Here is a 12,042-nt window from a genome sequence, read left to right on the forward strand (position 1 = left end):
TGTGTGTGTGCGTGCGTGCGTGCGTGTGCGAGCGAGCGCGTGTGCGTGTCCTGCATTTTGGATTTTTCATATTTACAGTTTTTATTTAGTTGTAGGGCCGCCACTGACTGTAAGCCACTCATGTAAACTAAATATGAACCCATAATAAAAATAGAATTACATTAAATAAAAACAATCAATCAAAATTCTTCTAACCACTCTTTTTTTTTTTTTTTTTTTTTTTTTTTATATGTAGCTATACAGGAAATGTCAGATAATTTTAAAATTTACTCAAATAATTTTCTACCGGGTGACTACTTCCAATGTTATTTTCTGTTAAAATGCTTGGATTTTTACTAACTTACTTTCAGGTACTTCACAAGCCAGTTTTTTTTCTTCTTCGACTTTAGGCATTTATATGAAATAAACTGTTTTACCTGTAGAGGGCGACACTGTAATTGTACGCTATATCCCGTTCCTGAGCGAAGAATCCAAAGAAGAAAGCGAGCGGTACACTTCCGGATTAATGCTGACGCGTCCCTCTTGAGCTCTCCTAGCGACGTGTCAGTCCTCTTGTGTCTGCAGCCGAGCAGTCAGCTAGGAAGCTCAATCACTCCTCACAGTTATGGCGCCTAAAGTCAACAATAAACAGCAGTCAGAGGAAGATCTTCTTCTCCAGGACTTCAGTAGAAATCTGTCGACAAAGTCCACCGCGCTCTTCTACGCAAATGCTTTCATTGTTTCTGCAATCCCCATTTGTGAGTATACTTTCCAGCAGCTAATTGCTAATTGCTACTCCACGACACTGTCAAGCGTCAAATAAATAATCAAAAGACGTCGCACACAATACTAAATCTATGTACAATTTGTAATTTTCCACAAGTGAGTTATAACGCAATGATCAGATAACGTTAGCATAACGGTCACTACAGGTAGGCTTTTCCATAGATAATAAAAAGCAAATCACTGAAATGTGTTTGATTTGGTCCCTGTGTGTTCCAAGGGTTGTTCTGGAGGATTTGGCACATGGATCTTGTGCAGTCTGCATTCCTGTACACTGTGATGACTCTGGCCAGCACCTACCTTGTGGCTTTTGCCTACAAGAACGTCAAGTTTGTTCTCAAGCACAAGTAAGATGGACAGAACACCGTATTTCACTTCGACCAATATAAACAGTGTCCCTAATGCGTGGACACCTAACAGACAAATATTCAATTGGTGTACTGTAGTAACTCTTCATTACGGGAATTTGATGCAAAAACGACCCATTGGTATCAATTGCTCATGTGTCCAAAGTGTAGGAACACATTTTTTTCTCTAAGCCCAACATCAGCTCTACAGATACCATGTCTACTTTATATGTGAGATGTGTTGCGTTAGCGTCACCTACCATGACACGTGGTGGTCATGTTTGTTGCAAAGGTCATTAAGTGTCCTTTTATTTTGAGGCAAGGGGCAGGAGACATCTATTTCAAGTCAGGCATAAATTAGGCACTTGTCAAACTTGTTATGTTGCGATTGGATTGCTTTGATTGCACAAATCACCAGCTACAGCTGCTGTTTCGGAACAATCCTTCTCACCAATTCTTGTCCAATTTTCCTTGCTGTTCCTTTCAGAGTTGCTCAGAAACGTGAGGATGCCGTTTCCAGGGAGGTCACTAGGAAGCTTTCCGAGGCTGACAATCGCAAGATGTCTCGCAAGGAGAAAGATGAGAGGTAAAATGTGCTGCCGAAAAAGACTTGAGTACTTTGGTTTTAATGCAGTAAAGCACATAGCAGACCACATTGTCCCTTTCTCACGATATATAGCTATTTTTTTTTATTTCTATTTGCTCAGGATTCTTTGGAAGAAGAATGAGGTAGCTGACTACGAGGCCACCACCTTCTCCATCTTCTACAACAACACCCTCTTCCTGGTGCTTGTCATCGTGGCATCCTTCTTCCTGCTCAAGAACTTCAACCCTGCTGTGTATCCTTTCTTATCATCCTGCACAAAAGTATTTTATGTCAAACAAACAAGGGGAGTTTTTGCCTTAACGCACTTTTCCCCCCCAGCAACTACATCTTGTCAATCGGCGCTTCCTCCGGACTTATCGCTCTGCTCTCCACCGGATCCAAGTAGATGATGATGATGATGGAGGGAGGAAGGGTGGGATGTTTGGGTTGAGTACTTTTTACTAAAGTTGGGAATGAGGAACAGTATCACATTTCAACTTCATGAAATTCATGATCAAAACTCTGGAGGCTGTTTCTCCAGGTGTATCTTTTTTTGTAACAATTAAAAAAAATAACCCATCATATTTGATCACTGTGTGTGTGTTGATGGATCATTTTCTTCATTCTTTTTTGGTCATCCTGCTAGTTTTGATTATACACTTTCAGATACTGTATGACTACAAAAAAATGAGAGACTTTGTTACCTTTGGCAAAGCCTTTATTCTGGATCTCATTATTTACAGATAAATGGTATACAGGTGGAATAAGACGCGTATGATTGACGTGGTCTCAATTAAAACTGCGTTCCCATTCACAATTAGTGATATCTTTTCAGTATAAACAAGAATGGAAATATGTATTTGAGTTTTAAATGAAATAACGTTTCCTCAGACTACTCAGGTCACTTCGACTACCTTAACATTAACATTTGTCCCCCCGTCACACTAGCATAATTAAACTCATCCTCCTTGGGGGCTCTCAAGGCACACAGTTGAGTGGTTTACACAAAGTCTTCTTTCCACAGATAAGTCTTCTTTCCACACATAATCTGTTTACGCAGGACAGGCCGTGTTGCCTTTTACAAGTGACATGACAGTCACCCACCTTTTTCATTGATCTATTTTTTTCTGCCTAGATTGTCAAAAACTGCATTTGGAACAAAATTATCAAATACAGTAATGTGCAAACACTGACCACAGTTTGACAGCCACTGGTATATAGAGACCAATAAATTGTCAGATTTACGTGGCGCTATATTCTCCATATGAACAACCGCGAGAGCAGACGTGACAACTTGAGTAACTTGTCGAATAATTTCTTCTTACAAACGAAATAGCCCAGTGAGCAGTTTCATTGTTACAACCTGAATGTCCTTCAGCATACACTTTGAGAATGAGTGACTCAACATTGCAATGTCAAAATTAACTATATTTACATCAAACACTGTATGAACCAATAACCATATACAGTAATGTACAGTTTACAGTTTTCAAATGCACAAGGCTTCTGGATGTTTGTTGTTTCACGGCATACCCTAGAATTCTATAAATTGTACATGATAATTCAACTACAGCTCCAAATGTCACTACAGTACCCATGAAAATGCTTGCAGTGTCAGCCATTTTAACATAAAGTCAGAATTATTACGCAAATAGCCATGTTTGCTCCATCAGGTGAAATTTCACATGAAACTAAGATGGGGGGAAATAGCTATGAAAATAAATGTACCTAGAAGGATATAGGCTTTACTTCTCCTGCCATTCAGTTCCTCTAGTGGCCACATGGGAGCGACATTTTTACATTTGGCCAACTGAATCGTGAAATGCTTTGTCATAGGTTATGGGGGAACTCAGCAGTAATGCACTTGTTTTAATTGTGCTTTGTGGAACCGAAGCAGCAGACTAAAACATGCATCTATGTTCATATTAAGACTACATAGCCTTTTTATATAGGCCTACTGACTGCACACAATCAAGCTATATGCTAGATTGTAAATAATTGAAAAAAAGAAATCATATTTCTTGTCTCCAGATTATCATTGATTATTAATACTTATCTTTAATAATTACATGATTCAATATAGTTTGTGCAAATTCCAGAACTATGTGTAGAGCTGGCAGGCCTTCACATTAATCAGTACACAAGAAAAACTTCAAAATGGTTGGTGACCCCTGATGGAACCAGTGTGAATTAGTTAAGACAAGCAGGTTTGAATCATTTGGGACCATACAAGTAGGCAAAATGCTCAAATTGAAGCCCCTTTCACACTGCTTATAAAAGGAATCAGAAAGTTACACTTCCATGTATGTACTCCCTCTGTAGAAGATGGAACAAGTGCACAAAGGTGTCCCATCAATATTCCACATTGAAAGTCGCATCAGAGCCATAAATGAGAGAGAATGCCGCAAGAGGGTGAAACTTTTGACTCATATAGAGTAGATATAAAAAGAAAACAAGTCTACACACCGCTGTTAAATGCCATTTTTTCCCCCTTCCAACAGACTTTTTGTGGATGTGCTTTGAAACTGCACTCTGTGAACAGCTTGCTCTTCGAGAAATTTATTTGGTTGTCTTACCCTCCTGATGGAGGGTGTCAATGAAGGCCCTCTGGACAGGAGTCAGATCAGCAGTCTTCCCCATACTTGTGATTTAGTTTACTGAACCAAGCTGAGTGTTTTTCAAGGCTCAAGAAACCCTTGCAGGTGTTTCGAGTTAATTAGACGATTCAAATGATTAGTTGAATACCCTACTAGTATACTTTTTCATGATATTCTAATATTTTGAGATTGGATATTTGAATTTTCTTAAGCTGTATGCCATAATCAGCAATATTAAAATAATAAAAGGCTTGCAATTTTTCAGTTGATTTGTAATGAATCCAGAATGTATGACATTATTTTTGTTTTTTTAATTGCATTACAGAAAATAAAGAACTTTATCACAATATTCTAATTTTCTGAGACAGTCCTGTATATATATATATATATATATATATATATATATCAATCATGCCAATATCGTGCTTTGCTGTTTTCTGTGTGAAAGGCAAAGTATGATAAATGCAGGATCTTCTGTTCTGTATGGAGGCTTAACTTTCATGCAAGGCACTTTTTCTTGAAATGCTCCTGATATGCCATTCGCCATACTTACATAGAGACGTCACTTGAGAGCATGGATGGGCTGAGTATGATATGTGGGACACATACTGTACAACCATGTATGCTTTTCTTTAATCCAACCCACCAATCATTCACATGACCAAGGGTAGGCCTGTAATATTTGCTGCATTAATTTAGCTGTTTGCCCTAAAAAATTAATGCATTAAAATAAATTCTAATTCATCAAATCAATGGCATCTCATTTAATTCACGTAACCGTCAATAACATAACAAAGCATGTAAAAAAATTGTACCGAGGACTACCGACATAAATTATTCTTGTGGGTAAATCAAGAGTTCGTCCCTAAATTATTATTGACTTAATTAAAATGCAATTTTTGGGTTTTCCCATGAGCAGTCACCACAGTAAGTTACTCATATCATTTGTTTGGCAAAGTTTTTACAAAACATGACTTTCCTGGCACAACCCAAACATATTTATGCCAGTTTGGAACTGGCACTGACTGAGTATTGTGGCACTGACTAAGAATTGCCATTCAAACCACTGCAGGACTACTAATTCCAAAACTGAAAATGAATTGTTTATTATTAAAATATAACTATTTTTCTTTACATAATTTTACATTCACATTGTAACTTTTTTCTTTCTTCATCTACTAATGACGTGGCCCGTATGACCAGTTGCTGCACACTTAGAAAAGCGAACAAATGCAACTGAACTGTCGTGCGGGATGTTCTAAAACAAATTTTCATTATTGGTCAAGCGTCTTTGTTGTGATTAAAAAATTAGAGATGAACAGCGTTGCAACTCAGAGATGCAATCAAGAAAGTACGTATGACTGCCACCATATCAAAACAGTTCGTATGTGTATATTGTATATAAATATCCACACTTGCGCCTTTATTTCTTGCCGATTTCCTCTCTTTGTGTTATAATCAAGCTACAGCCGTTACAGCAATCTAGTACTTCTTTCTTTACAATGTGGCAATTAGAACAGTGGGGGTGACAGGGTCAATCGCCAGGGTGCCATCAATTGGTTTGCAATTGTCCAGTTGTGTTGCAATCAGCAACGTCACTCGGTGCATGTTAGGCCTGAAAAAAAAATCAAATGTGGCCATAGAGCACAAAAGTATGCCCACGCCTGCTCTAGGAATACTGTCCTGAACAGGCTGCGCCACATGTTCCGCCACATGTTCCGGACTGATGCTGAACAGGCCACTTTGACTAAGCTAAACTAAAAGCATCAATGAGAGGCTTGTCAGGTTGCACCTGAGGTGAGCCTCTTGGAACCGTGCAAGACGGCTCACATGGACCAAGTCATGCAATGCGGGGTCTGTTCCAATCTCAGGCAGGCCACAGCAGGTCTGTAGTAGCAGCATGACAAGTCTGTAGCAACCTTGACCTCTTGGTGGTCCTACAAGCAACGTCTAGGAGCGGTAGTCCTTCTTACTGTATGGCCGGTTGCCCAGAATGTGGTCGATTTCAGACACCACGTGAGACGTCATCTTGGGAAGGACCTGGATGGGGACACATAATTGTCACCGGGGGGCAGTGAGAAATATACATATATACGATAAAGTAGAGTACCGTGGATGGAACCCTAATGAGTAAAATGGTTGGATGGATGGATGACAGGGACAGTTTTAAAATGTGCAAAAGCTGAAAGGAAAAGGTTTCACCTGTATGGCCCCAAGGTTCTCTGTGAGCTGCTCAGGGTTGGATGTTCCCAACAGGACTGAACTCACACCTTCATTCCTTAAACACCATGCTGCAAACAGGACAGGGTGGAAGCATGAGCTTCTGCAGCAATCATGAATGCTTCCCACTTGGTGGCACACCTTTACTTTTTATTATCTAGAACTGGTTATTTTGCCATGTTTGAGTTTTAAAAGAACTTTCCCATAATGTAAAGCTGCATCTTGTGAGGGCATGTGTTTTGTTTAAATATACAATTTTCGATTCTCTTTGTTTCATTTTAAATTTGACAGTTACATCAATTGTGTTGTAATTCCGGACTATAAACCACTATTCTTTGCACAAACTTTGAACCCTACGTTTTATAATCCAGTGCATCTTATCTATGGATTTGTCATGATTTTCATGATATTGTAAGAGGATTTCTTTTATTAATACAGGTAATAGAAATGTGGACATGTCATTTAAAACACCTGCGGTTTAAAGTCCAGTGCATCTTGTATATGAAGAAAACAGGATTTTCCACAAATTTTAGCTGGTGCGCCTTATATTCAGGTGCGGCTTGTAGTCCAGAAATTATGATATCTAAACAAATATAAACTGCTGCTTGATGTGAAGTGTGTTACATTTGAGTTTTCTGCTACCATTTACTGCGCAAATGTCAATTTTTTTCTCACAAGCAAAATAAATACATACAAATAATACGTTGATCGAACGACAGCTCATCTCTCCAAAAATGTGTTAATAGGGTCATTTATAGTTTTAGGTACAATTGTATGTCTTTGACTCTATCTGTAGGGTTGGTGTTCTTAGTTTACTCTGAGCTTTGAGTTGCAATAGTATAATTCTGGCAAACATGAACGCAGCGGACAGGCTGGTCTGGCTCACCCACAGCTAGTTGAGGTAACGTGCAGCCCAGCTTCTCTGCAATATGGTTGAGCTCTTTCAGCTTCGCTTGCTGCTTTCGCCCATCTTCGCTCACAATTTTTTCTTTAAGCCATTGATACGACTAGAATAGCGAGAAAGAGGGAAAACAAATGGCAGAGGGACTTTTTCATTCAAATACATTTTCATTAATTTTCTGAAATAATTTATCATAAAATTAAGGTTGTATTGTTCAACTTTTCTTCATTTCATTTGAAATTTATATTTTTTAAACCCACTCCAAATTTCATCCATCTTCAATCAACCTAACATTGTGGAAGAACCAGGAGAAAAAAACTCACCAAAATCCAATTAGTGTGCATACCTTCATGGAAGCCCTGGAAGATTCAGGAATACCGTTCTCATACTTCCCTGTGATGATGCCACACGCTAGCGGTGACCAAGTCATCGCTCCGACTCCTGCAGCCATAGACAAGAGGCACGTTAACATAAGAACTGTGAAAGGTAGAAAATATGACAGGATGACAGTGAAGAGTCCTTGCCTATCTTGTGATAAAGTTCAGGCAGTTGCACTTCAACTTTCTCCCTCTGGAAGAGATGGTACTCGGCCTGCTCACACACCGGAGGGATCAGATTAAACTGTCTTGCCACTGAGTACGCCTCCTGCAAGAACAAAGACGCAGTAAGAATTGGGAAGACGGATGGACTCATTAGTCTGTTTCTTTGTCACTATAGAAGAAAGGAAAGGGGGAAAGAAGCAAGTGATGGGACGGATTTAAAGAGAGGGAAGATGGATTAGAGAGGGCTGACCAAATGGTGGCAATCATCCACTAATTCATGTCAACAAATTAATATTTGTTACTTTAGTAGAATCAAGACTAATTCTAATTTTGGTCAGCAATGGCTATTTATTGCAAAATGTTGCATTGCAAATGTAGAGTAAATTGTTTTTTTGTTTTTTTATACCATGATCTCCATGGCCGTCCATCGAGATGTTCCCCAGTACATTGCCATGCCTTGGTTGATCACATAGGTCATGGCCCGGACGATCTCTGTCAGATAAGAGCAAACTGTTAGTTGGCTGCAGTGAGTGGGATAGTATTTTGAAACGTGTGTTGTTTTGTGTGTGTGGGGGGGGGCATGTCCTAATGCCAAATTTCGGTATTAATTAATCACTGACGGCTTTTTTACACATTCAAGAAATATATATTGCTCCAGGAAGATTTTTGTATTAAAACAAAAGGTTTTCACCGATATCTTTGGTTCAAAAGTATTTTCTTTCTGATGTGTAGGCAGTAAAAAAATTCAAATTTGCTTTTTGTGTTTTAGTCAGATCATTTTTTGCTAATGGGTTTAAAACATTTCTAACAGATTGATTTTTGCTAAGGAGAAATAATTTAGTTTGGTTACATTTTTTCATGCAGTATGTGTTTTATCATGGTTTTTGTTATGGCCGTATTACATTATGGTCCAGAGCTAGAATAAATATCTTCAATCTTGGCCTCACAAAAGGAATTGTGAGTGGGACTGCGTAAAGTGTCTACCAATGTATTCTCTCTAAAAATGTTAAGTAAACAACAAATGAATCCAGACGGGACAGCACACAATGCACGGTTGCATTTTTCAATGCCGTTTTCTGACAACTCTTTACCAATCCCAATCCACCATCCTAACAATCTCACGTTGAGAGGCTTATGTTCAAGCTTACCGCAGCTCTAATGATGCAATTAGCCTCAAACTGTGCTGACAGCATGAGCCAACAAAAACTCAGACTCGGGACTGTCATTAAGGCCATTCATCATCAAGCCGGCATCACTCTAATTGCACCGCAATCTCCCTCATGGATAGCATCGCACTTATTTTCCTGTTTCTACAGAAGGTAAGTGCAGGGTTGTATTTAAGCAAAAGACATAGAGAAAACTTGGACCAAAGGTTTAATTCTACAAAAGAACTAAATGAAGTATCAGTGCTTCAGCACTGTATGGAAATTAGAATTGTTGTATACCTCTAAACATTTGAGACAAAGTACCCCATGCACAAGGTAAGCTTCATAAAGACACGTTAGGATGACTTTGGTGTAGTAGGTTTTGATTGAATTCAAAATATATTGAAATTTTCCCGAAATAATCCTTAGAGGGGAAACTCAACATGCACTGAGCTGACAGCGAACCAAATCAAATACACTCAGGCATGCAAAAAGAGATGCCAGCGTGAAATGGGTACACACAGAGTGCAGCGCCACTTAAGCTGGGGGGGGGGCAGAGGGCCGGTCCCCAAGGGCACCTTGACAGTAGCAAACAAGTGTCTGTCTAACAACCAGTTGCCATATTTTTGTCCACAGCGGGACTCTAACCTAAAGCTCAAGAACTTAGAGGTGAGCTACTGCCCCACCTAACAGAACCCAGAACTATTGCGCAACTGTAGAATGAACTTAAATTGTTATCCTTGACTCTAAAATTTTGTAGAAACACCTCCCAGAACAGTAGAAGTTGATATTATACTCTAAGTAATAGACATGTTGACGTGATTGCAATTTCACAGAACCCTGGTGTGGTTGCTGCCTCACCTTCCATTGGCGTGTTGGTGTCAGGGCGGTTGGCAAAAACGACATCGACGTACTCCAACTGCATCCTCTGTAGCGAGCCTTTCAGACCTGGGGAGCACACATGAGGGTTCATTTAGATCACAGGTGTCAAACTCAAGCCCCGGGGGCCAGATACGGCCCGCCACATCATTTTATGTGGCCTGCAAAGACAAATTGTGCATCAAATCCATGTCTCATTACTAGAATTGCAAATTGTCTTCACTTTTAATATCTTTTTAATATTTGACCAGTTTTTACTCATCTGATTTGAAAATGAGTCATTTGTCAGTTTGTTTTGTAGCTTTTACTGTATATGATATTAGGTGCTCATACATTTATTTGGGTTGACCGTCATAATGGCCCTCCGAAAGAAGCTATGACTACAATGCGGCCCGTGAAAAAAAATTAGTTTGACACCCTTGATTTAGATTTATAAAAGCAAAAAGATCGACAAGTTGTCATGCTTGATCCATACCTTCAATAATGTGCTTTCTAGACAGTCCTCTCTCTGTCTCTGCTCTGATGGAAAAAAAAAAAAAAAAAAGATTTGTAAAGTTTTCTAACACGGCGGAAAGAAGTTGCACCGGAAAAATCCTCACTTACTTTCCTCCCCAGTAAAGTTTGGTTGTAATGACCAAGCTGGATCTCCTACAAAATAGCAAAACAGAAAATAAAAGGAACATGGAAAGATGCTTGCTGTATTGATTTTAAGATCAGTGGTAAATAAGCTTCATACGGAAGAGGATTAGGGCCAGTGAAGAAAAAAAAACGAGGGGTGACAGGATTCTGACTTTTTTTTCTCAGAATTCTGACTTTAAAGTCAGAAAGTGGGAATTCTGACTTTAAAGTCGGAATTCTGACTTCATTCTCAGAATTCTGACTTCAAAGTCGGAATTCTGACTTTATTCTCAGAATTCTGACTGTAAAGTCGACTTTACAGTCAGAATTCTGGAAAATAAAGTCAGAATTCTGAGAATAACTTTAAAGTCAGAATTCTGACTTTATTCTCAGAATTCTGACTTCAAAGTCGGAATTCTGACTTTATTCTCAGAATTCTGACTTCAAAGTCGGAATTCTGACTTTATTCTCAGAATTCTCTCAGAATTCTGAGAATAAAGTCAGAATTCCAACTTTGAAGTCAGAATTCCGACCTTCTGACTAAAGTCAGAATTCTGAGAAGTCAGAATTCTGACCTTCTGACTTTAAAATCAGAATTCTGACTTTATTCTCAGAATTCTGACTTTAAAGTCGGAATTCTAACTTTAAAGTCAGAATTCTGAGAAATCCTCACTATAAATCCAGACTTTAACGTCAGAATTCGGAGAAAAAAAGTCAGAATCCTGTCACCCCTCTTTTTTTTTTCTTCACTGGCCCTAATCCTCTTCCGTAGCTTCAAGATCGATACAGCGTCTCTCTGTCTGTCTCGAAATTATTATTCTAGTCTTCAAATCAAATGTTTTGCTGTCTACAGTCACAGTTTAAGTTTAGTTGCTTTGGCTTCCTTGTCCTCATTATTACATTCACAGACTGTTTGTTCTTGATTTTTTTTTTTTTTCAAGCCACAGTACTAAAATGGATTGTGTTCAGAAATTAAAATACTGTCATTACCTCCAGCATTTCTTCTTGATAATGGTTCCAAGAATCACTTCGGCCCTGCAAGGCAGAATAAAAATCACTAGAACGATATTTCGATTTAGTTCATGTACTTTTACGAGTAATACACAATGAGAGGAATGTCGATTTTGGATTTGTCCCAATGATACGTACTTTGTATGTTTGAGCTGTTGTAAACTGAAAGCAGCACAAAGTCTGAAGAAAAATTCAATTCCCGTTGACATCTATCGAATACTTGTTACGTGTGAGTTGGAGCATAAGTGCGGAAAACCTGAGAAGTTGGAACAACACCCACCTGCCGCCTGCATAGACTTCAGCTGTGTCAAACAGATTGACCCCGTTCTCGTAGGCGATGGTCATCAGCTGCTCTGCAACCTGGCAACATAAGTTGAACCGTGAGGACGAAAAGCTCAATTCCACAAGACAAAATATGTATATGTACCCAAATT

The 12,042-nt window shown here is 39.0% G+C and overlaps 2 protein-coding genes across 7 annotated transcripts in view; one reads left to right on the forward strand and one right to left on the reverse strand.

The window, feature by feature from the left end:
- Positions 1 to 509: 509 nt before the first annotated feature.
- ssr3 (signal sequence receptor, gamma) lies at positions 510 to 2,284 on the forward strand. The gene is made up of 5 exons (XM_088380969.1): positions 510 to 737; positions 983 to 1,109; positions 1,597 to 1,695; positions 1,817 to 1,948; positions 2,035 to 2,284. The coding sequence occupies exons 1-5, from the start codon at positions 605 to 607 to the stop codon at positions 2,099 to 2,101; spliced, it is 558 nt and encodes a 185-aa protein (XP_088237095.1). The 5' UTR covers positions 510 to 604; the 3' UTR covers positions 2,102 to 2,284.
- A 113-nt stretch (positions 2,285 to 2,397) lies between these two features.
- kcnab1a (potassium voltage-gated channel subfamily A regulatory beta subunit 1a) overlaps positions 2,398 to 12,042 on the reverse strand; it is a 45,774-nt gene continuing 36,129 nt past the window's right edge. For all 6 annotated transcript variants that reach the window (XM_088380964.1, XM_088380963.1, XM_088380966.1 and 3 more), the window contains 11 exons: positions 11,889 to 11,968; positions 11,588 to 11,632; positions 10,583 to 10,627; positions 10,455 to 10,498; positions 9,962 to 10,048; positions 8,362 to 8,447; positions 7,938 to 8,058; positions 7,760 to 7,854; positions 7,399 to 7,519; positions 6,495 to 6,583; positions 2,398 to 6,332 (listed from right to left, as the gene is read on the reverse strand). In XM_088380964.1, coding sequence (XP_088237090.1) covers positions 6,243 to 6,332; positions 6,495 to 6,583; positions 7,399 to 7,519; positions 7,760 to 7,854; positions 7,938 to 8,058; positions 8,362 to 8,447; positions 9,962 to 10,048; positions 10,455 to 10,498; positions 10,583 to 10,627; positions 11,588 to 11,632; positions 11,889 to 11,968 — 903 coding nt within the window. In that variant the 3' untranslated portion in view covers positions 2,398 to 6,242. The remainder of the gene's footprint in view (positions 6,333 to 6,494; positions 6,584 to 7,398; positions 7,520 to 7,759; positions 7,855 to 7,937; positions 8,059 to 8,361; positions 8,448 to 9,961; positions 10,049 to 10,454; positions 10,499 to 10,582; positions 10,628 to 11,587; positions 11,633 to 11,888; positions 11,969 to 12,042) is intronic.

This window comes from Syngnathus floridae, chromosome 7 (assembly GCF_059516105.1).
Source record: "Syngnathus floridae isolate MCC-2025c chromosome 7, RoL_Sflo_1.0, whole genome shotgun sequence".
NCBI lineage: Eukaryota > Metazoa > Chordata > Actinopteri > Syngnathiformes > Syngnathidae > Syngnathus > Syngnathus floridae.